The following is a 22,401-nucleotide window of genomic DNA, read 5'->3' as shown; positions in this document are numbered from 1 at the left end:
TTGTTGCTAACAAGTGACTAATTAAACTACTAAACGTCCTCATGCTGACATGAGTCCGCCTTTAGCTTAGCGGTGGTGATGTGAAGTCATGCGGCCATGATGCAGTTTGTTTATAGCCTTTAGCATAGCTTTTACTTCTGCTGATTGCATTAACGGTTAATAAAATCATAAAGTGGTTTTAATAAGTTTAGAATATCCTAAGTATTATATATGTGTGTTTGCAAGAGAGCTAATTTCTCTGCAATATACCAACATCCAATGGATTGCTTTTTGTAAAGGGAGCCCTTGCGATGCTGACATCTGGGTTGGTTTACAAAAATACGTCGTCCCTGCACCACTCTATAAGGGTTCGTCTTATGTAGGCCATGAATTTGAACGTCATAGTGGCATTTCCTCTGAAAAAAGTCAAAGGACTCCAGGGACCACGATAAAAATGTCATAAAGTGTTAAAAACACAATTGTTTTGCACACATATCCGATTAAAATATATATGCTCTGTGCAAGCAACCACATCTCATGCTGGTTTTTAACAACCCACCGCCACACTGCTCTGCCCGGGAGTTTATGATTATTTTACAGGACAGAAACCGGATCAGTAGGTCTGACGCAGACTCACTAGAGGCCAGAGATGAGTGGAAGGTGTGTGTGACAGCAACATGACGGCCTCCAAAGAAGCTAACCCAGTGTGTGTATCAGTTTTCTTACTCTAATCGGAAATAATGTTTGACCTTCGTCGGCCATGTTGGATCATGTTGACTGGAGCAGTAAGTATTTTCAGTACGCCCGAAGCTTTTTCTTTTTACTTTTTTCAAAGCACTCTGAATTGCCTTGTGTTGAAATGTGCTTTATAAATAAACTTGCCTTGCCTTTTCATATCTTTTCAGGAGTACACATTTACCTAAAGCCACACATTACAAATGTTTTTACACTCTTGTAAGAATTTTTTTTTTTTTACATTACAGAATAAACAAAATCTTTTGTGCGGACAAAGCAGACTTTCATTAAGTAAAATCATAGACTTGTGCTCCTGTGTGTGCGTTGTAGCTCTACTGTACTTCCACACTGTGTTAATGTTACTGTACTGTTACTACTACAGGCCTGTAAATGGGTTATGGGTTCAGTCATGAGACGGCACACCAGATGTGGATGTGTAGTGTGCTTTAGGGACAGAGAGAGCCCGGCCGATACCAGCAAGTTATTTAAAGGCCGCCTGACTGCGGCAGCTTAAAGTGGGCCAGGCTCAGGACCTTTCAGCACAAACTCTCCTGTTTCATATCGAGTGTATTTCCTGTTGCACTTATCCCTGTGCGGTACACATAAGACACGTGAGCATAACTGGCAGCACACTCAGGATCAGGATCTTGGCAGGCACTCCAATTAAAAAACTGTACCTGTTTTGTCAAGTGATCTCATTTATTGCAAATCCTGCCGACTGTTTTTTTATATATGGATATCTCAAGGTTCAAGGTTCAAGGCTTTTATTAGTCATAGTACTATATGTATAGGAATATAGCTACAGTGTAGTTATGACGATGAAAATCTTAGGTCACAGGTTCCTCCCACAGTGCAACACAATAAAACAGAAAAACAGAAGAAATAGTGCAAGTAAATAAGTAAACATTTTAAAATAGTGAAAGAGTGAAATAGTGCAATAAGACCAATAAGAGTCTATATACAACTGATTGGAATATGATATATTGGATACGTAATTTCTAAGTTGCAGCCAAATGAATTTTATGGATGTTGTTTCAAAAGTTCAGGTGTTTAACATTCTTACTGTTTTTACCTTACCTCTGACTGTTGGGAGTTAAATAAATCACATTTAGCTTATGTACTTCTATTGCCAAATCCTCCTGTGTAACACAGCAGTGATCACAAGGAAGGAGAGATAACACTTGAAATATGAAGATACTGTATCGCCTGAGTGATATTCATATCGCTGTTGGCAGTCAACATCGGCAAAAGTAACCTGAGTGGGGAAGAGAGGCGTTGTGCTCCCACCCATCAGATAGAAATGCTGCGCATACATAAGACACAGGACATTTTTAGGGAGATGTTCACTAACCCCCCTGCTCCAGTTAGGGAGTGTGTGCCAGACCAGCCTATTCAACATCCTGCCTCATCATAACAAAGTGCTCTCACCTTTTGATAAAACACAGGGAGGCCATGCAAGCTCCACACGAAAAACTGCAGGTTGAATTCTCTCTCACTGTGAGGCAACCTGATTCACTCAAAAGCTGTTATTATATTGCATACATTTGAATAGTGAAGTTTGTTTTTCCTTACACAACGTAAAAGTTATTTGTAAAGTTTACGAGAAGTTTAACGTTGTGGAAAAGTCACAATCTGTATTATTGTTTAGGATTTTTAAGGTCTATATCTGATAGGAATATGCATCACATCCTAACATCAGTTTCAGCATCAAGAGAAGTTTCTTTATACATTTCTGACATGCTTTTTTAAATGTGCTTCCTCAAATATAAATGACCCTGATCATCCTCCATGCTGAGGTTGGCGTTGCCAAACTCGAATTGATGCCAAATTGGTATTTGTCTGAGGATCTATCTATTGTCATGGAAACTCTGGTAAATTGTAGCTACATTCATTTTAAAATTGGTTAAAAACGCCTTGTTAAACTATGATCTGAAACAAATTGCCCATGCAGCCTTTTTCTCTGCACAGTATTTTAAAACACAGACATGAACCTGTGTCACATGTTAGAGGAAAGAGAGGAGAGGAAATAAAGGCATCATCGGGGAAGCAGGCTGTGCCTCCGTGTGTTGCAGTAATTGATCTTTGCATGTTGAAATGGGCCACTTATTTTTACAGCGTGAGCAGGTGCACCTGTATAATGGTGTTTCTACATCAGCAGCTGATCAGTCATTACAACCTGGACCGTTTGTGGGGCAGCTCGATCTGCACACACACACACACACACACACACACACACACACACACACACACACACACACACACACACACACACACACACACATGTGTGCGTGTGTGNCCCTAACTCTCTGAATCGGCTGTGGAAAGGGAAACTGAAATATAATATCAGCGTGACATCTCTTCAGGACAGAACAAGTGAAGGAAACTGAACTTCTTGGTGATATTATATTTCAGTTTCCCTTTCCACAGCCGATTCAGAGAGTTAGGGCAGTGCAGTGTTATTCTTCTGAGAGGTGTGGATAGCTCAAAGGTCAGAGAAGGAAACTTGTGAGTGGAAGATGGAAGAACTCGCCCTGACTTGGAAAACTGGAAAAATGGTTTCAGAAATCAGGGTGGACTAGAGTGGAATTTAAACAGCTGTCTAACTGTCCGAAGTTACACAATGCTATGGAAATATATGTGTGAGTATCTTTTGCTTCCATAAACTATCAATGATAAAACGTTGTCTGCGCACATTATGGAATCAGCATTAAATACCCTATTAAACAAAAATGTATAGGAATGATAAAACAGACATTAAAATATAATAAAAATAACACAATAAAACACATGCATTGGTAACACACTAATATTTAGTCAAAAGCAGATACAGTGTCGTTGTAAGTGTTTAAACAGTATAAAATGATGTTTGATTATGTATAATTACACACATTAACTCGTCCTTATTATATAACAGATGTATTATCCCCTAAAAATATTATTTGGATGGCAAGTTTAAAGTTGTTAATAAACTATGATCTACTTTTGTATAATGGATATTTTGATATTTCATGAATAAATGTGATTATTAAAATGAATAATTATGTTAATAATATTTGTAATTAATTAAAATTCTGCTATATTATAAGGACTAATGAACGGCTTTTACCCTATTGTATTTGTATTTATGAAAAAGCAACTTATTCCACCTCTGATTTCATTCATAATCATATGGCTGTTGACAATTACTATATGAAGAAATACAAACTGCTTTCAGCTACAATATATTGTGCTATTATACATTGTAATTGTTTATATACTCTACTTAAAGGCAATATCTTTTCTTGAACTTTCCAGGCAGTCAAACCGATAATGTAGAAAGCTGACAATGTAATTTATCCTAATGTGACCATCATGTGTCATGGCAAATATCAGTCTCAGGTTGAGCACTGGTTTGAATCACCTTTAGTATCAGCTCTCCAGTTGAAGCCAGTTTCCATGTGTAGCGATACACTAGTGTTTACTGTATGATCCTCTATTGCTTGAAGTTATTTCGCTCACGGAGACATTCACTCTCCAGCTGAGCACATCACTCAGCATTTACTCGCAGCTCCAGCCCGACGTTCAGTATTTGATTACAGCAACAGGCTGATTGGATTTCAGAAGTCATGACTCAAATACCTCCAGCAAACACAGAGCAACTGGAGAACTTCCTGCTTGGGATGGACGAGCAGAGAGGACACCGAATAATCAGCGCACACACAAACACCACCAGGGTCAGCATGGAAAAATCACTGACATGATCTGCAGGACGCTACACTTCAGAAAACAATCAAGATTTATAAACAACTCCAATGGCTGCAACAAGGTTTTCTCTCTCTCAGGCTGCTTCTGTGGGTCTCTGTCTCAAAGGGAAGTTGTGTTGCATTCGTCAATTTGGAATTAGTGGATTTAATGTTCAAACCGAATACTTATTTTTTCTTACTCAATTTCAGAACTTTTACTGAAAAGACTGAATGGAGCAGGGTGTAGGAAGTATCGAAACTACACTATATTTAAGTTCATCATTTATGTTCCTCACAATAACCAATTATATTTTTATATTTTAAGTAAATATGAAACATCTTTGTAAAGGAATCCTTTATCTGACCTGAGACAAACCGTCAAATAAATGATGGGAGAAGAGATCGGAAACAGATAGACAAAGCAAAATCATGGAAATTATTTTTAAGTAAGGTCATCACAAAAATCAATATAGTTGAGAAACTTACTGTGAGTAACCCTCGAATTGTGTTTATGAAGACTAATAATAATGTTGACAGCAGAACTATACCAACTGACCTGAACCTCTTTGCTGCCCTCATGTGGCTCATTATTCTTGTAACATGCAAACATCATAATCCATTTTTCATAGAATACATATTAAATCTAAGCAGCATGCATAACATTTTGCAACAAATGTAACATACATTTTGTTCATTATATTTCGATATTGTTTGACTATTTGTTTTGATCACCTGACTAGCGATAGCCAAAACCACACAAAAAAAAGAGGCATTTCATTACTTTCTTTCTTTAAATACATTTTTATTACAGAAATGACGTAGTTTTGACAGTGTGGCCTTTTAACATAAAGACATCGTTTTACATTTCAGGTATTTTGGATGGGTGAACCTGCACAACAGAGCCATGAATTCCTCTCAGTCTTTTAGGTTTGTGCATGGGTTTGTATTTGTATATTTCTTCAATTATTTGATTTGACCAAGCACAGAAAACCACAGAAAACCGCAGACCCTTCCTCCCCTCTCCCTCTCCCNCCCCAGTGACCCCTCCCCCCAGCCCTGTCCTCTGTGCAGAGCTTATTTTTCAGCCCCAGTTGTAAAGGTCCTGATCTGTAACGGTCAGGATATCTGTGACCAGGCCGGTGCCGATGGTTTTGTTTCCGTCTCTCAGAGTGAACCTCTGGCCTTTCTCCAGGACCATCGGCTGACGGAGCGTGAGCGTCAAGGAGGTGTCCTCCCCGGGCATCACCATTTCCTGAAGGAAGAAGAGAGGGATTGATTATTGTCCTAGAAAATCCTGTTATTGCACTACATTGTTTATTAGGGCTGCAACTAATAGATTTGTTTTATTGCAGAGAAATAGATTAGTTGTTTGCTCTATAAAATGTAAGAAAATGTTCCCATTTTAAAAACTGGGATCAGATAATGTTGACTTCTGAAAACCTAATCAACATCAAATGTTGTTCACTTATGAACAGTAGGTCATTTGTAAGCATATTGAACTGCCTTGTTGTTGAAATGCACTATATACATAATCTTGCCTTTCCTAAATATACATATAAACAGTTGTATGCCATATTTGGTAATAAAACAGTTATGCATTCAATACTACCTTTAACAACTTTTACTGAAAATGTCAACCAATATAAATGTGTAACAGGCCAAAGCCTTTTTAGCATAACTTTTCTAATCCCTATGGAAACAGAGATGCTGGTTTTACAGATTAGAAAACATCATAAAGTTGTTTGCCCTTGTTTACAGACACTAACTGAGTGAACTCTTTGGGATGGAATTTAAACTCTATTCGACAAAACATGGTTTTACTGAAACACACAAACCTTGTCCTCGGGCAGAGTGACCCTGCAGGCCATGTCCCAGGTCAGAGAGAACATGAGGGGCATGAAGTTGGAGACGAAGGGTTTGTGTCGGCCTCCCTCCTCCTTACTCAGAACATACACCTGCAACACAGGAAGCACAAACACCACACACACACATCAGAGCTGCAATCAGTGGGAACAGTGAGTAATGCATTTCATAACAACATCACAAAAACTAAAAAAGGGACTATTGACCCGTCAACAGTTTTAAAATAGCCAGTTAGATGAATCGATGGAGGCTATGTCCGTATATATCATTCAATGGTAGAAATGTCTCCACCAGAGCTGTTTCCACCACAGTGAATATTCGTGTGTGAATTTGTGATCATGGCATGATGTCATTATTCGTATAGAACCTTGCAAATCAAGCTGCTGTTTGTATCAGAAAAGGAGCATTGCATTGTGGTTTCTGTTTTGTCATTTTCTTTAAATGGAAGATGAGCAAATGCTGCAGGAAAAGTCTTATCTTAGCAACATTACGACTTCAATTTCTCTGGAAAAAATGAGTTCCATTTTGAGTCTTTACTTTTGATCTCTGAAATAATGTGATGAAGTATGGTATGGGTATTTTGAACCAATACTTCATTTACTTTACAGAACAACGTCCGTTTCAAATATATACCATTACAGAGGTAGAAAGTCGGCCAGTATTATCGGGCATACCTGGGCCTGGATTTTCCTGTGAGGCAAGATGGATCCTGGTTTGCACATCACCATCCCTCTCCTGACCTCCTCTCTCTTCAAACTTCTAACCAAAGCGCCAAGATTATCTCCTGCCTCCGCCCGATCCAGAGACTTGTGGAACATCTCGATACCTGAGCAAAATAAAGGACGGACAGAAAGGTGAAAATCATTCGTATGCACCGAATCTCAGTATATACAGTATATTATATTTGTGTTAAAAGCACAGGAGCTCCCCCTCTTTGTTTCTGTTGCTTCTTTCTTTCACTCACCTGTAACCACCGACTTGAAGCTGCGGTTGTGACCCACAAACTCACACTCGTCTCCCTTCTTAATGACCCCCCTCTCCATAGTGCCTGTCACCACTGTGCCTCTGCCTGAAAGACACAATCGATAAAACTCAGATTAGGAGATTGTTTTTTTTTTGACTTAATACAGGAATACACATTTTAAGATATACACTTATTACAAGAAAAAATGCTAACAGTAAGGCTCACCATTAACTGGATTTAGATTTTAAGTTCTGCGTTGAGACAAAGTGTTCATGTTGCATTTCTTGCCTGTGTTTCATACCTGGGATTGAACACACTCCTTCAACGGGGAGGAGAAAAGGTTTTTCCAGCTGTCTTTTGGGCAGTGGGATGTATTCGTCCACCTTCTCCAGCAGATTCATCACTGCATTCACACCGAGTTCAGGCTGTCTGTTCTGGGAAGAGCAAAACAAAAATAATTCAGTCAAGACACCTCTCATCAGAGACTCAAAACGTTAAACTGCAAGTGAATTCAACCGTGGGTTACATCGGTATAAAAGCGTAGTTGTATCTAAACCCCTAAGATAGGTTACTGCCAGTCGTCCCCCCCCCCCCCCNCGCCCCTCACCTCCAGGGCGCAGAGGGCCGAGCCGATCACAACTGGTGCGTTGTCGCCATCGTATCCGAACTCTGTGAGCAGCTCACGGATCTCGATCTCCACCAGCTCCAGCATCTCTTTGTCATCCACAACGTCGGCTTTGTTGATGAAAACAACAACGTGCTCGACGCCAATCTGCCGCGCCAACAGGATGTGCTCTCGTGTCTGAGGCATCTGGCCGTCGGTGCCCGCCACCACCAGGATGCAGCCGTCCATCTGGGCTGTGCCTGTAATCATGTTCTGAGAAAGAAAAGACATAGGTGTAATTCATTATGTTTCTGAGTACTTATTTAGTGCATAGTTTAGGGCTGTGCAATTAATCCAGGGTGTGTGCAGGAATCCTGAAGTGAAATGTAAAACCTTTGAAGACCTTTTTTAAGACCCTTTCCATACATTTTAAGACCTCATCGCCCCTTCCAGTTTTAACCGGTTACCTTGGCGACACACTTTACCTCACATTGACTATATACAGTATTGATTGTCCTTCCTCCTTATCTTCCAACCATTTGGACGCAGACTTGCATTTCCCCATAACGATGTTGCTTAGCAACCGGCGTAAACGGACCTTCACGCGGTATCAAGCAGTGAGCGTGCGATGTCCTGTTCAGATGACGTCAAATCCAACGGGATGCCATAAATAAACTACACAGAATCACACTACACACCTGCAATGATTACATTCAGGCAAACTGTAGAATACAACCTCTTTGGACAATTTATATACTTATTGAAAACAAGCTACAACATTTAATACCTTGGAAAATGCCGTTTAATACTTTGTTAATACTTTTTAATAGCCTTCATTTTCACTAATTTGATTGATCAACTTTTAATGCTTTTTAAGACCCCGCGGACCCCCTGTAATCGTATTTTAATATAGATGTTGGCTTGCAACGATTACGAAAACAACGTAATCGAAATAAAACGATCATTATTATTTTATTTATTGGTTTTCCAGTTGAATTATACTTAAAGTTCAGGGTAATCAACTGTTAAAAACATACTTTTCAAATTTCTTTTTCAATAAATGGATGTTTTCAAAGTAAATGGATAATCGTTTTTAATAATCGTGATATCAATTATTGACCAAAATAATCGTGATTTATGATTTTTGACATAATCGCACAGCCCTAGCATAGTTAGTTGTATATGCTTAAGGAGAAACAAGGATTCTGATGAATAGCACTTTCTAAGTCATGTTTGTTTTAGGTATGGCGGGCAATACATTAGATTATTATTAGGGCTGTCAGTCGATTAAAATATTTAAATCGCGATTAATCACATGATTGTTCATACTTAATCGCACATTTTTTATCTGTTTATCTGTTTTTAATACTCTTATCAACATATGAGTGGACAAATATGCTTTATGCAAATGTTTATTACTATTTGAATAATGACAAATATTCTCATGAATATTAAACACAACAACCTCTGAACATTACAAATATTCGCCTCAATTCAACCTGGAACCTCTCATACAATACTGTGTGTGTGTGTGTGTGTGTGTGTGTGTGTGTGTGTGTGTGTGTGTGTGTGTGTGTGTGTGTGTGTGTGTGTGTGTGTGTGTGTGTGTGTGTGTGTGTGTGTGTGTGTGTGTTGTGTGTGATGGATCGTTGGAGCTCTGTGCAGCTCAAGGCATATGCTCGAACGGGAGCTGCCTGGACGCTGCAATCATGTTGCGCGCACTATCCGTGCTGAGTGTGCTGACTTTTCCCACAATGTCCCCCTCTGTCTGTGTCAAGTCAAGTCAAGTGCTCGGCGCAGTTGTCAGCGAAATGTCGCTCCTCTGTTTTCATTGAAACAGATCCTTATATCCGTTAGCGCAGCTAGCTAGCACCAGATGCTAACAACAGCAATAAACGTAAGGTGTGCCTCGCTCGCTCGCGCCACACATACACACACACCCTCCCGGTCGATAGAGATGGTAGATGGTATTTTAAACTCGATGCGCTCTGAAACTACGGGGCGGCCGAGGAAAAAAAATACACATGCGTTAATCGCGTTAAAATAATTAGTGGCGTTTTTTTGCGTCAACACGTTAACTTGACAGCCCTAATTATTATACAAAGATGTTTATTATTTTCAAACAGTCTTCTTGCAACCCGGAATTGCAAAGAGTAGTTAAGGTGCAGATGAGGTTTGAGCATGTACACATATGTGGGTTACATACTGTATATATTTATTAGCTTTTGAGTATAGCATAAGTGATATTCAACCCCATTGGTTGTATAGCACTAGCTCTAGTTTCCGGAGTCTGGTATAAATATAGTATATTACCTTGACGTAGTCAGCATGACCAGGACAGTCCGTGTGAGCATAATGTCTGTTGGCTGTGGTGTATTCTACATGAGAGGCGTTGATGGTGATTCCTCGGGCCTTCTCCTCAGGGGCATTGTCAATTTCTTCGTACTTTTTAAAGCTAGCTCCACCAGCTTCAGCGAGCACTGAGGACAGAAAAAGGACACCAAGGTCACATTTATGATTTTTTTTTGTACCACAGCACTAGAAAAATGTGGTCTTGACTTTTCGTCATTTGCAAATTTAGTCTGCAGATCAAAAGTTAGGATATCAATTATTCTACCTTTTGTGATGGCTGCAGTCAGGGTGGTCTTTCCGTGATCCACATGGCCAATTGTTCCTATGTTTACATGGGGCTTGTCCCTGGTGTATGTCTTCTTCACCTCTACAGCAAAGGTCCTCCGACAAAGGGGCACAGCAGACTAGAATTCAAAGACACACACAGGTGTTATAAAATTGCAAAATAAAATGTTAAACAGTTTAACAGTGTGTGAATTCAGTCACTCACCAATCTAAAGGAGCTGTGTAGGAGGCTCGGCGAAGTCAGCTGTAGGGCTAAAGAGGGGATACAAATATAAGTAAATATACATTTAGATAATCTCTGACTATTTGACCAGATCATCATTGTCATTGTATTTAAAAAGCAAATAGAAAAACACTCAAATATTGTTTTATAAGCATGTATGTTGGTACCTGCATTGAACCAAATTCATCAGTCTTTTTTGATAGTAATATCACAGTAGATTACATTTACATAAAGTTACATCAGGTAGCTAAAAATGAGCTCTGCAGCAGCTGACATCAAGCCATTAAACCCGATTAACCGGAGGACTCGACAGTGTCAATCTACTGCTTTTTATTCAAACAGTGGGTTCCATCAGCTTTATAGTGGTTTATAATATAGGTTTCAATCATAATTTCTCACTCAGTTGTCAGCCTCTGCTAGCTGTATCGTTAGCTAATACCGGATAATGTGACCTTGCGCTGCGATCCAAGAGTCATCAGCATCGCTTTGTATCATGATAGATTAGGTTTCTACAAACGCAAACAAGATACTATCTCAAGTGCAGAACAGACCAAGTTGATATAGACAAATACACTACCAACAAGCATAAAGAGTATGTTACTACAAGATAATTAAATAATTTTACCGGAGAAACATGCGCGCAATCCCAGCAACGACGCCATCTTGGATAGCTAGACAAATCAAAGACGGTCAACTAAAACAAGAGAGTAATGGGCAGCTCCGAAACTGTCTTTCTTCTTCTTTGGATTAGACCACATACTTCTTCTTCTTCTTCTTTCGTGTTTATTGGCAGTTGGCAAACCAACTTGTAGGTGCATTACCGCCACCAACTGGACTGGAGTGTTGACAAGAGACTATGCAGAAAACAATAAACAAAACAAACAAAACAAAACAAAGAACCAAAACTCTACATTATTTTAAATTGATCAATTTTTCTTAGAAACGTAATAATCTCATAATACATATTGCCTGATTTTTCCCTACCAGCCCTGATAGCGACAAGTAATGGAATTTTGCTTTCTTCAGTGTCTTGAAAAGCACATTTCTCTGAGTACTATATTTCCTGCAAAGCAGTAAAACATGCTCAACAGTTTCTGGCTGGCTACAGTGTATACACTTTCCGGTTGGATGCTTTCCTATTATACTTAATGTATGATTGAGACCTGTATGAGCATCTACTCATCCGAGAAATTACATTTTCCTCCTTTCTTTTAAACCCCACCTTCCTTCCATCCCCCACATACCTTTGAATTTTATAAAGATGTCTTCCTGTATCACTAAGGTCCCAATGATCTTGCCGTGTTTGTGCATATTTCTGTATGAATGTTTTAACCTCCGCTTTACTGAGTGGAACTCCTATGTCTATGTTCATACTTCTGAGTGTTTGTTTGGCCAGAATATCCACCTGTTCATTACCCTCCACACCAACATGAGCAGGAACCCAGATGAAACGAGTTGCTATGCCTTTGATTTGCATTAAAATAAAACTTGCTGCTTTAAGATCGCCAATCCATCCAAAACTTGTTAAATGTGACTCATTGTGCTCCCGGCAGTCTTTCAAAAATACTTTTCGCAGGATCACTATCACTATGCCCCTGAAGGTTTACCCAGTATGTGCCAACATTAACTTCACTCTTCTTATCCTTAAAGGCATTTCTCCCATTTCCACCTGTATTGCTGATACTGGAGATGTTTTAAAAGCTTCACTACAAATTCTCAGGGCCTGAGCTTGTAGGACATCCAGTTTTTTAAGCTTTGATTCTGTTGCTGCCATGAAAGCAATACACCCATAATCTAAGACAGGTCTCATGAGTGCCCAATATATATTCAGAAGTGATGACCTAGTCGCTCCCCACTCCTGTCCCGCCAAACACCGAAGTACATTGTTGACCCAAGTTTTTACATTTATTTTGAACTTTTCCTATATGATTGCTCCATGTTTAGACCACATACTGTAAAGATTAGACGGACCAGGCGCTCAAAAGGTGTGTTGCTGCCCTCTGACGTTACTACTTGTTAGTTGTTAGATGATCATTTCAACAGTTGTGTATTTTTATATATAATCCACACATTTACCATTGTTTCCAGAGCAATTTGTATTTAGATAGGAATGCGAAGAAAACTTGTTCTCGGGCTTTAGCATGTACTAAACTACAGTTTTAATCACTGCAGCTGCTGATCCATAAACCATACATTCATTGGCTCCAAAGTTGTCGTCTTTAGCAGCAGACAAAATAGCGTTTTATCATAAATGTGTATTCTGTAAAACAGTATAGCTATAGTAGAGTCCTACCGCTCTATAGCTACTAATAATGCTAGTATAATACAAATCAAAAAATTACTTATTAAATCCCTTTAATAAGAAAAATTGTCAAACTGAACGTTTTAGGACGCCCGTATAGGAGATAGAGAGAAAATCTGTTTGAAAAAGTGCTTTATTATTTCTTTGGTAATGTTTATTGAGAGAATTGTATTTCCTACTCTGGAGCCAGCTGGGGTTTTGACAGAAACATTTCTGGGTAATCTGAGTGGAGGTACTCCTCTCTTGGACTGATACTCTTTGAACGTCTCGCGTATAAACGTCACATATTTACCGTAAACACGGAAATATAGTGGAGTTTGGTATTCTGCCTCTCAAAAACAGCTTGAATTACGCTTCATTTACGAACAAATTAATTCTGAATGAATGACGTTTTTTAACAAATCGTAAAGACTGAAATGACTTTGGGTTGAAGAAAGTAGTTCGGCTAAAAAACCCACAATTCAGCTTGCCCATTTGGTCCAAGTTTTACGGTACAGCATGGCAGCCTCCTTACACTCGTGTTAGCTAGAATGTTCTGGCGCATTCGTATTACTGTGTTTAAAGGGGAGTCATCTTGTTTCTAAAACACCCCGTGAGTACATCCAAGACGATTTGAAAGGACGTTTGTAAAGGTAAAGTGTGTTAAGTTTAAGGCTTATGTATGGATGTATTTTATAAAGCTAGTTGTGTAAAGCTCAACAACAGTGACTGCCCTCAATGTTAGCATCTTGAGAGTTAAATGGGTTTGCTCTATGTTTGGGCTTCTGTTCTGTACGTCATTTCTGAATCTAGTTGTGGCTGATATTATGATAGTATGGACGCAGATTTAGTTTTTTTTTGTACAATAAATTCGTTTTTATAGGGAAATATAATTTTCACAAAAAGAGATGGGCTTACTCCAACACACTATATGTTCTTGAATACATAAAGAAAAGAAAATATATAAATATTTAATGTTTTTCTCCTCAGCTCCATAATGGCAGAAAACAGACAGCCAAAAAGATATCCCCAGAACCTAGGGGGGGTTTTGCAGCTGGCTGTGGATGCTGGTTCAGCCGCAGAGGGACCTTCTCCTATTGAGCCCATGTCAGAGGAGGTAAAGGCCTCTTACTATATTATGTTTGTGTTAACTATATTTAAACCTTGAGAAGGGTTTGAACAGAAACCCTTACACCCCAACACCTTGCTAAGTCCAAGGTCAGACTTTCTATTTGGGTCAATTGTATTTCATTACCATAATTGGAAAAAAAAGGAGCAGCAAACACTGACTTTCAACACCTTTAACCTCACACTTGAGTTTTTAATAGAATAAGGAAGGGAGAATAACAAATACCAAAACGATGCATACACAATTATCGACAGACATACCTGGTGTAAGAACAAGTGTGCATTATTTAAACCATGATTTAATAACACTATTTAATACAACTATTTGTTTATTTAATGATTTAAAAGTGAGTTTCTTCTCTTTTTGATAATATATTGTGGGTTCTATTTCTCCGTTTGGATACTTGTTTGTTCGAAAATGCATCAAAGAAAACCGAGAAACATTTTTATACTTCTGTCTTTCTTTTTCCAGAGGAAACTGTGGCTGAAAGGTGCACTCGCAGAAGTCTGCAAAGGACAGATGGATGAGGTGGAACAAATTAAGAAGTGCTTGGAAGTCTTAAAACACGAGCGAGATGCTGAGAATGAGAGAGGAGAGGAGGAACGGGGCGAAGAAGATGAAGATGAGCGGGAATCAATCTTTGATATACTGTCAGAGTTGTGTGAGAATTTGGACAATGCTCGAGGTTTGTAATTAACACCATTAGAGTTGACATTTTCTTTAGATCAGATGTTGCAGCTACAAATAGGTTATGAATGAAATACTATATGTGCTCTATCCTGACTGTGTGTCTTCTTCCTGTTCTTCACAGACCTAATGACTCTTGGCGGACTGGATTTGAGCATCTCCCAGTATCTGTGTCATTCCCGAAGTGGACTGAGGTGGCGCGCTGCCCATCTCATCGCTTCCTGTGCCCAGAACATGCCGCAGGTGCAGATCCACTTGTTCAAACTCGGGGCGCTGCCGAAGCTGCTGCAGCTGACGGACTCGGACCCCAACCCCACCGTCAGAGTGAAGGCCCTTTACGCTGTGTCGTGTGAGTATCTTAAGACAGAGAGGAGAATCCACAAGGCAGTTCATTTTCAAAACTGACTACTTAAAACTTGGATATAATAAGTTAAAAAAAGTTTAATTACAAGCCTTAATTGTGTTTCTGACAGAATTGAGGGATTAAAGCGATAAGTCTAGATTTTGTTCGCTTGACTTTTAGGATACTTTAAATCAGCAAAGAATTGGGAAAGTTGGGAAAATGCTTCATTTTATAATCGTTTTCATGTTTTTAAGGTTAGGAGTTATCTTAGTACGTAATAGAAGTAATTAGTTTCTACTAATCTGGTGTTACATTTACAACATGATTTGTCTAAACCAAAAATCTTTTATTGGTTTAATAAAAATGTCTTTCTGGCGTCCCACACTAGCTTAGCTTTAAATAATCATTATCAAAAATAAAATGTAATCTCCAAAGCTTATTAAATAAATAAAGTGAATACAGAAATGGAAAACTGTGTTACTTAATTTCGGCTTCATGAGATTTCCTGTTTTTGTTACCTTGGAGGGCCTTGAATTTTAACCCTTTAAAGCCGTACAAACCTTGAGGAAACAGTACCCCTCACATAGGGCTGCTCGATTATGGCAAAAATCATAATCTCGATTATTTGGGTCAATAATTGATATCTCGATTATTAAAAACCATTATCCATTTACTTTGAAAACATCAATTTATTGGAGAAAAATGTTTTGAAGAGTATGTTTTTAACAGTTGATTACCCTGAACTTTAAGTATAATTAAACTGAAAAACCAATAAAAAAAAAAGAAAATTATTTTAAAAAAAAAGAAAAGAAAAACAATAATAATAATAATAAAAAATAATCGTTTTATTTCAATTACGTTGTTTTCGTAATCGTTGCAAGCCATAATCGTAATTGCGATTTAATACGATTAATTGAGCAGCCCTACCCTCACAACAACATTTGAACTGTATCCTGTTGGGACTTTAGGTCTGGTTCGAGAACAGGAGGAAGGACTGAAGGAGTTCTTGTCCAACGATGGTTACTCTGTGCTGATGCGAGGGATGCAGTCGGACAACGAGAAGCTCAGGACCAAGTCGGCATTTCTTCTGCTCAACCTGCTGATGGCTGAACCCGAACAGAAAGGTACGGAGAAGAGAGACATGGGGACAGAATGGAGTCAAAATAAAAAAAAGATCTTAAGGGGGAGATAGCACTACAACAGTGTATGCCACATATAAGTAATGAATATCATCTGATGACTGTGAACCTGAATATTTATTCTAGTCATAAATCTGTAATAAGATATTTTTGTTTAGGCTCCTATTCAAATATTTAAAGATTAGACGTATAAGAGCTTAGAACATGATGATAAAGTATTTGATGGCTATCCCCAAGCTCTATTATGTTATATGTTCGGTTGAGTACCTTTTTTTTACCAAGATTTGGTATTAAATGTAATACTTTTGACCACTCAGGATTTGATAAACATGAACAAAAATCCCTCAAACCATCTCATCATGACCTTGATGAACCACATGTAAAAAACCTATGCAGTGTGACAAGCATTATAGCGCTGACTCTGTAAAGTAGTTTCTTTAACTTTGGTCTGTCTATCTGTTTCCCTTCCTACAGACACAGTTGTCTCCATGGGAATGGTTCAGCAGCTGGTATCTGTTCTCCGCACACCTCACTCACCTGTCCATGAACACGTGCTCGGCGCCCTCTGCTGGTAAGAAACACTCTCTACCTTACTTCCTCACACTTTGACATTTATGCTTCACATTATTAACATAGCCTCTGGTGTCTGTGTAGTCTGGTGGAAGAGTGTCCGAAGGGCCTCAAAGACTGCAGTACTCCTGCTCTGGGTCTGGAGGAGTTACTCAAACAGCGATTCAAGGAGCTCAAAGGAAAAGAAGAGAGTGAGGTAATATATCTGTCTTTGAGCCTAATTGAAAAATATATTTAAACTGAAACCATGTAGGAAGCTGAGCTAAAACAATGTCTTTACTATTTATTTCATAAGAAAGGAGACATGGTTATAAGACAGTTGTTTTTTCTCATGTACAGAATTACTAATGCATGGCTGCATAATCTAGTGTTGAGGAAAAATGTCCGGTGCCTTGCTCAAGGGCACCACGGCAGCGCCCAGGAGGTGAACTGGGACCTCTCCAAGTAGCAGTCCACACTCCATACTTTAAGTCTGTTCGGGGACTTGAATCAGCGACCCTACAGCTCACAGTCCAAGCCCCTACTGACTGAGCCACTGCTGGACTATTACATTTATATATGTGAATAGGGAATTTTAGGACAATAAGGATAGCCGTTTCGGGAAAGAAATCTATATTGTATATATTGGCTTAATAATTGTCCATGAACCAGTTTTTAAAGTCACTTTTTTTGTTTCTAACAGGAAGAACTTGAGTTCTGTGAGCGTTTGAGAGGCTTGTGTTTCCACGGGCCGCAGGCAGATGACAATGGGATGGATCGCTGAAATCTAAATAACCTCACCGGTTTTTGATATCAGTGTCCAAAGATGTAACCGAACATTTATGATCGTGGCTTGTGGATGTTCAGTAACATCTTTGTATTTTACCACAGATGTTGTCCATATTTTTGCATGTCACACAAAGGCTGGATTTTACTGTGTAAATAGGTGAAATGTATAGAAAATACCTTTTCGAGTCAGCTGTTATTTTAGTCCAGTGTTTTCAGTTCTTCATATCCTAATTGTAATACCTAACAAAATGTCATTCACCATCACATGTAATAAGAAGTATTTTTATGTTTGATGTGTTAATATGTACATCTCAAAGTGAGTTTAGTAACATGTGTAACTCGTTTAATTGTTGCAAGTTAGGTTTGTTTGACGTCTTCCATTTAAAGTGTTTCATGTCACAGTAGTTGATTGTCTCTTAAAACCTGACTCAGAATTATGAACATCATTGTCAACCTTTTTTCACCATATGTATTTATTTATTATTTACAAAAGCCATTTGTGTATTTATACATATAATGGTTAGCTCACATTTGCCACCACAGGCACAACTTACACAAACACATGGATATCACACAAAATTCAAATATTTTGGCACAAATAAGAGAATACAGATATTATTCTAAACTGTATGTGGAGTTTCTTTTTTTTGTTTTGATTGTAAACTGTGGTATTTAAATATCTTGCTGTTTATTAACTTGTTTGAAATTAGCCAGTAGCCATCAAGTGTTGGAAAAAAAGGAGAACTGTCTTTCTAGTTTCCTCTTTTCCTGTACTTAAAGTGTTAAAATTAAACACTAATAAGACCTACATGAAGTTTTTATAGGTAGTTTTAGTATTCACGAGGCTGATTGAGATACTCTAGGGATGCCTCATGGATGCTGTTTAGGACCTCTTCCATTTTGAAAAGTCGTCCTTGTTCTCCACTGCCTTTATATCGCCCACAGCTATTAGTAACTGTGCAGAATAATACGTCACCATGACGAGAGCATTACCGTACTCCATTGGCGGCGTCGCCTTGAAAATCTGCAGAGCCAGCGACAGGTCGGACACCATGAAGGACAAACTCCCCAACAGGGTTGCTGTCTGGCGGGATCTGATGGCTAATGCCCCCATTAAAGCAATCAAAACAACATAGATCCCCACAGCTGGAACCAGTAGCTCTGAGTCTGGCGCTGTCTGCAGGAATGGAAATATGTAGATGTAAAAACCTCCTCCTATCATAAAAAGGATAAGATACAGAAAACGAAAACAGACGGAAGAGGAAGCGGAATACGCTGAATAATTGCTGGAGAGGAAGGTGAATGAGTAGAGCAGGTGAGCCGCAGCAAACGCTCCCATTCCTGCAACAGATAAGTGAGATGCTTAGGACAAACAATGCATTAATGACTAGATACATATCAAGTACAAAAATACTTGCAAAATCCATTAGGATTATTTTCATATTTACATCTATAGACATTGCACATACATATTCTCTTTTAGGCCTAGCACTATTGACCGGATGGGCTGCAATTTACAATTATCTTCATTACTAATTAATTGTTTGGTCTATAAAATTGTTAGAATATATCTATCCAAATACCCAATGTTTAAGGTGATGTTTTAAAATGTCTTGTTTTGTCAGTTCAAAGCCCAAAGCACTATATACTTGTACTTTTAATCCTCTACATTTTGGAAGCCAATTTTGTACTTTTTACTTCACTCGAATTATTGAAAAACTTCCTTTATAGGTTCAGATGATTGACTTATACAACATATAAATCAATTGATACACAACATATTATAATATAATTATAGGTTAAGATATCCAGCACCAGTTAAGAAAGCAAATGTCTCCACCTTTACCAGCTGTGATGAACACAACACAATCCACTAATTGAATACGGGAGAAGGGAGTAAATTGAGCCAGTGGGTAAATTGAACCAACCCCCTGTAACCAAGCAACGCCTTATAGTTGTAATCACGTGACCAGAAATTATGCAAGCTCCTCCCATTTCTCATTGCCTGTGAAAGAGAGATGCTCATTGTGGTCTGGTAAGTAAACATTTTTATAAAAAAACGTTTTTTGCTTGTCAAAGTAAATTTTCTAGATGTCAGCTATATCGGCTGTCATGTCAAAAAAAAAAGTATCCACGTTTAAACACATATACTGTATGTTGATGTGTTGGCAGCGTATTAAACCATGTGAATCATTAAGCTAAAGATGATAGCTATTTTTTCTAAAATGGTGGCTATGGGGTAAAGTGAACCATGTGCCTTGGGGTAAGTTGAGCCAGTTTTTGAATGGAGAAATGAATGATAGTAGGCCAAGTTGATAATAAGAGCTCATTGTAGGCTACATTTAAAGTTGAATTTACCCTGTGTTTGATTGGTAAGATTTATGAAATTGTATCACCATTTGTATGATTACTTTTCCTTTTAACATGTTTTTAATGTTTAACAATTTCAATCGAAATTTATATAAAACATATTTGAAAAACTAAACTTGTATTTGGTTTGTAATTTATTGTTTATAGTTAACTTTAAGATTTGTTGTAGGTATGCCCAGGTTTGAACAGTGGTTCAATTTACCCCCTGACCTGGATCAACTTACCCCTAACTGGGGCAAGTTGAGCCACAAGACCACTTTTTTTTAAGAAGTAATATTTGCACTGCCCTTGATCAAATATTAATTATTATCATTGCCATTGATAGGAGACATCCTGAATTATAGGTGTGTGTTTTCATTTTTACTATGTGTCATTTCTCCTTGCTTAGAGGACAGCATAACTAAAAAATGGCTCAACTTACCCCACTCTCCCCTATACATGATTGAACTACTTTTTTGTACTTTAAGTATATTTTGATGCCAAGGCTTTCTACTTTTACTGAAATGGGCCATATTATGCTCATCCGCCCCTTAGCTCATCACTTACAATGTGTTGGAGTGCTAGCCAATAGGGCTGCGTTACAGAAGGAATCCAATGGAGGCGTTTCAGACAATTTGATGTTGAGTACTTCTTCCACCACTGTTTTTAAAATCTTTAAAATACCCCAACAAACTCTTACCGTGCAGAAAATGCTCAGGCCACACCAGGCACCAGTCCCCCACAGCAGAGCAGACCAGTCCTCCCACCACACCCAGCACACTCTGACCTCCATTCCAGCTCAGCACGGCTGCCGCCAGCAGCAGAACGGGGGCCGTTTTGACGGCTGCAGACATGATGGACCCCGGGGAGTCAGGAGTCCAAAGGTAGAAATACAAAGCTGTGGACAAAAAGAAAGGCAGGAGAGAGAGAAAGAGGGCACAAGACTGACAAGAGAAAGAAAGAAACAAACAAGGAGACAGGTCACAACATGAATTCTCAAGAATTTGTTGAAATTTGAAATATTTATCCATTTCACATGCAGAAAGTTGGTGCTGTAAATGGGAGTAAATTATTTGTAGGTACCGTGTATCTCCTCTGCCGCCTGTCGTAGGCATGAGTGTCAAGGATGTCCATCGTCTCACAGTCAGTCGGTCTCAGTTGGATGAACCTGTCTTCTTTTTTCTTTTGTCTTTACTGTCTTTGTTACAGACACATACATCCAGATGTCCTCGTCTTATTCCCTCCAGTGTGGAATCTCTGCTGCTTCTCTCAGTCTGCTGGAATTCCACACGAATGAACTTTGTCCCGATCTTTGCTGTCTGATTGTACGCTGATAATCAATGTTCTGCCTGTTTCACTTCTCATGGACAAACTGCTGACCTTTAACATCTTCAGCTGGGATATGTTGATGACATCAACACAAAAGGGGCAAAGTTGATTTAGTAGTAAACTCATATAATAAAGGTTGTTATATCTTTAACCTCTCATGATTGTTGGCATGGACACATTATTGTTGGAGAAAGGCCCAGAAAAAGTACCTTCTTTAGTAGTTGAATTATATTTCTAAATCTAATGACAAATGAACTATTCATCTCTGCAACAACTATAACTAGAAAGCAAAAAAGTTGACTGCGGTATGTATTTGTGAATAAATAATAATCTCATAAAAGAAAAGTATTTCACAGTGCATTGTTTAAGTTAACCACAGTGGTGGAAAAAGTATTCAGATTATTTACTTTAGTAAAAGTAGGGGAGACCAGGGACAGTTGCAACACGGGTCGGTTGTAACCATAGACTGTATAAAGGTTGTAACACCTTCAATATCTCCAATCACAAACAAGCTAGAGTGATGAAACTCACTCTGCACATGCGCAGTTAGATGGTGAGATCGCTGAGAAAAAAAGGAGCCACGTTTGAATTTCTCGCGTAAGATATTAGCAAAAGTGTGTTTCTGAGGTAAAATATTAACTAAGATGATATGATGTATTTTTTGGATACTGTCTTGAGTTCAAATGTCTAGGAATCCAAACTAGTATTATTAGAATCACTGTTTTGTAAGCTACAAATATAACTAGCTAAATATGGGTCAAGCTAGAAATCAGGCAGGCTCACAGGGGGTGGAAGCAAGACTGGTGGTCCTGGGACGGTTGTAACAGGACGGTTGTAACATGGCACATTTACAATGATGGCTCATTTGCTTGAATGATCAATTGTTCATTCAAGCATACAGTTGTATTGTTGATTGGTGTGCATTGTCCCTGTAAAAATAAACAGAATAAAATACTGTACAGTAGGCCTAAAGTGTGTGTGTGTGTTTACAGTATGCCAAATGTTAGAAAGAGGAAGACAGACAGGGGAGTGCCACTTGCTCTGCTGCAGAGGGCCTCAAATGAAGTTGCAACAGATAA

General features: G+C 38.7%; 3 protein-coding genes and 1 long non-coding RNA gene across 5 annotated transcripts; 2 read left to right on the top strand and 2 right to left on the bottom strand.

The window, feature by feature from the left end:
- Nucleotides 1-5,471: 5,471 nt before the first annotated feature.
- Nucleotides 5,472-11,437, bottom strand: tufm (Tu translation elongation factor, mitochondrial). Its single transcript, XM_010767988.1, has 10 exons — nt 11,353-11,437; nt 10,710-10,756; nt 10,485-10,623; nt 10,181-10,347; nt 7,871-8,140; nt 7,565-7,697; nt 7,264-7,368; nt 6,974-7,125; nt 6,272-6,391; nt 5,472-5,688 (listed from the first exon to the last, which is right to left on the bottom strand). Exons 1-10 carry the CDS (start codon nt 11,387-11,389, stop codon nt 5,518-5,520), a joined length of 1,341 nt encoding a protein of 446 aa, XP_010766290.1. The 5' UTR covers nt 11,390-11,437; the 3' UTR covers nt 5,472-5,517.
- A 1,984-nt stretch (nt 11,438-13,421) lies between these two features.
- On the top strand, nt 13,422-18,272 carry hspbp1 (HSPA (heat shock 70kDa) binding protein, cytoplasmic cochaperone 1). Of its 2 annotated transcripts, none has more exons than XM_010767987.1 (8): nt 13,422-13,661; nt 13,999-14,125; nt 14,609-14,822; nt 14,949-15,173; nt 16,136-16,291; nt 16,781-16,877; nt 16,961-17,072; nt 17,216-17,322. In XM_010767987.1, exons 2-8 carry the CDS (start codon nt 14,006-14,008, stop codon nt 17,222-17,224), a joined length of 933 nt encoding a protein of 310 aa, XP_010766289.1. In that variant the 5' UTR covers nt 13,422-13,661; nt 13,999-14,005; the 3' UTR covers nt 17,225-17,322. The 2 variants fall into 2 exon arrangements, with proteins under 2 accessions (XP_010766289.1, XP_010766288.1); XM_010767986.1 differs by lacking the exon at nt 17,216-17,322 and adding an exon at nt 17,559-18,272 and having other exon boundaries at nt 13,427-13,661.
- A 28-nt stretch (nt 18,273-18,300) lies between these two features.
- Nucleotides 18,301-21,288, bottom strand: tmem86b (transmembrane protein 86B). Its single transcript, XM_010767985.1, has 3 exons — nt 21,077-21,288; nt 20,694-20,937; nt 18,301-18,985 (listed from the first exon to the last, which is right to left on the bottom strand). Exons 1-3 carry the CDS (start codon nt 21,125-21,127, stop codon nt 18,528-18,530), a joined length of 753 nt encoding a protein of 250 aa, XP_010766287.1. The 5' UTR covers nt 21,128-21,288; the 3' UTR covers nt 18,301-18,527.
- LOC104942716 (uncharacterized) lies at nt 19,528-21,473 on the top strand. The gene is made up of 3 exons (XR_798046.1): nt 19,528-19,679; nt 20,701-20,877; nt 21,203-21,473. It is a non-coding gene; the product is annotated as an uncharacterized lncRNA (long non-coding RNA).
- Nucleotides 21,474-22,401: the final 928 nt, after the last annotated feature.

The sequence above is a fragment of the Notothenia coriiceps genome, unplaced genomic scaffold (genome assembly GCF_000735185.1).
Source record: "Notothenia coriiceps isolate Sejong01 unplaced genomic scaffold, NC01 NC01_scaffold00004988, whole genome shotgun sequence".
In the NCBI taxonomy this organism is placed as follows: Eukaryota; Metazoa; Chordata; class Actinopteri; order Perciformes; family Nototheniidae; genus Notothenia; species Notothenia coriiceps.
Note: the sequence above shows the minus strand (reverse complement) of the source record. Positions and strands in the feature narration are given on the sequence as shown.

Excerpts from the sequence above, each read along its gene's own strand:
- tmem86b (XM_010767985.1), bottom strand. The coding sequence starts at position 21,127 with ATGGACATCCTTGACACTCATGCCTACGACAGGCGGCAGAGGAGATAC. Across the intron at positions 20,938-21,076 it reads GGCGGCAGAGGAGATACACG|TCTTGTGCCCTCTTTCTCTC; the intron begins GTACCTACAAAT and ends TTCTCTTGTCAG. Across the intron at positions 18,986-20,693 it reads GCCTGAGCATTTTCTGCACG|GAATGGGAGCGTTTGCTGCG; the intron begins GTAAGAGTTTGT and ends TATCTGTTGCAG.
- hspbp1 (XM_010767986.1), top strand. The coding sequence starts at position 14,006 with ATGGCAGAAAACAGACAGCCAAAAAGATATCCCCAGAACCTAGGGGGG. Across the intron at positions 15,174-16,135 it reads GGCCCTTTACGCTGTGTCGT|GTCTGGTTCGAGAACAGGAG; the intron begins GTGAGTATCTTA and ends TTGGGACTTTAG. Across the intron at positions 16,878-16,960 it reads GTGCTCGGCGCCCTCTGCTG|TCTGGTGGAAGAGTGTCCGA; the intron begins GTAAGAAACACT and ends GTGTCTGTGTAG.
- tufm (XM_010767988.1), bottom strand. The coding sequence starts at position 11,389 with ATGGCGTCGTTGCTGGGATTGCGCGCATGTTTCTCCG. Across the intron at positions 10,757-11,352 it reads ATTGCGCGCATGTTTCTCCG|CCCTACAGCTGACTTCGCCG; the intron begins GTAAAATTATTT and ends TCCCCTCTTTAG. Across the intron at positions 7,369-7,564 it reads AGGAGTGTGTTCAATCCCAG|GCAGAGGCACAGTGGTGACA; the intron begins GTATGAAACACA and ends TGTGTCTTTCAG.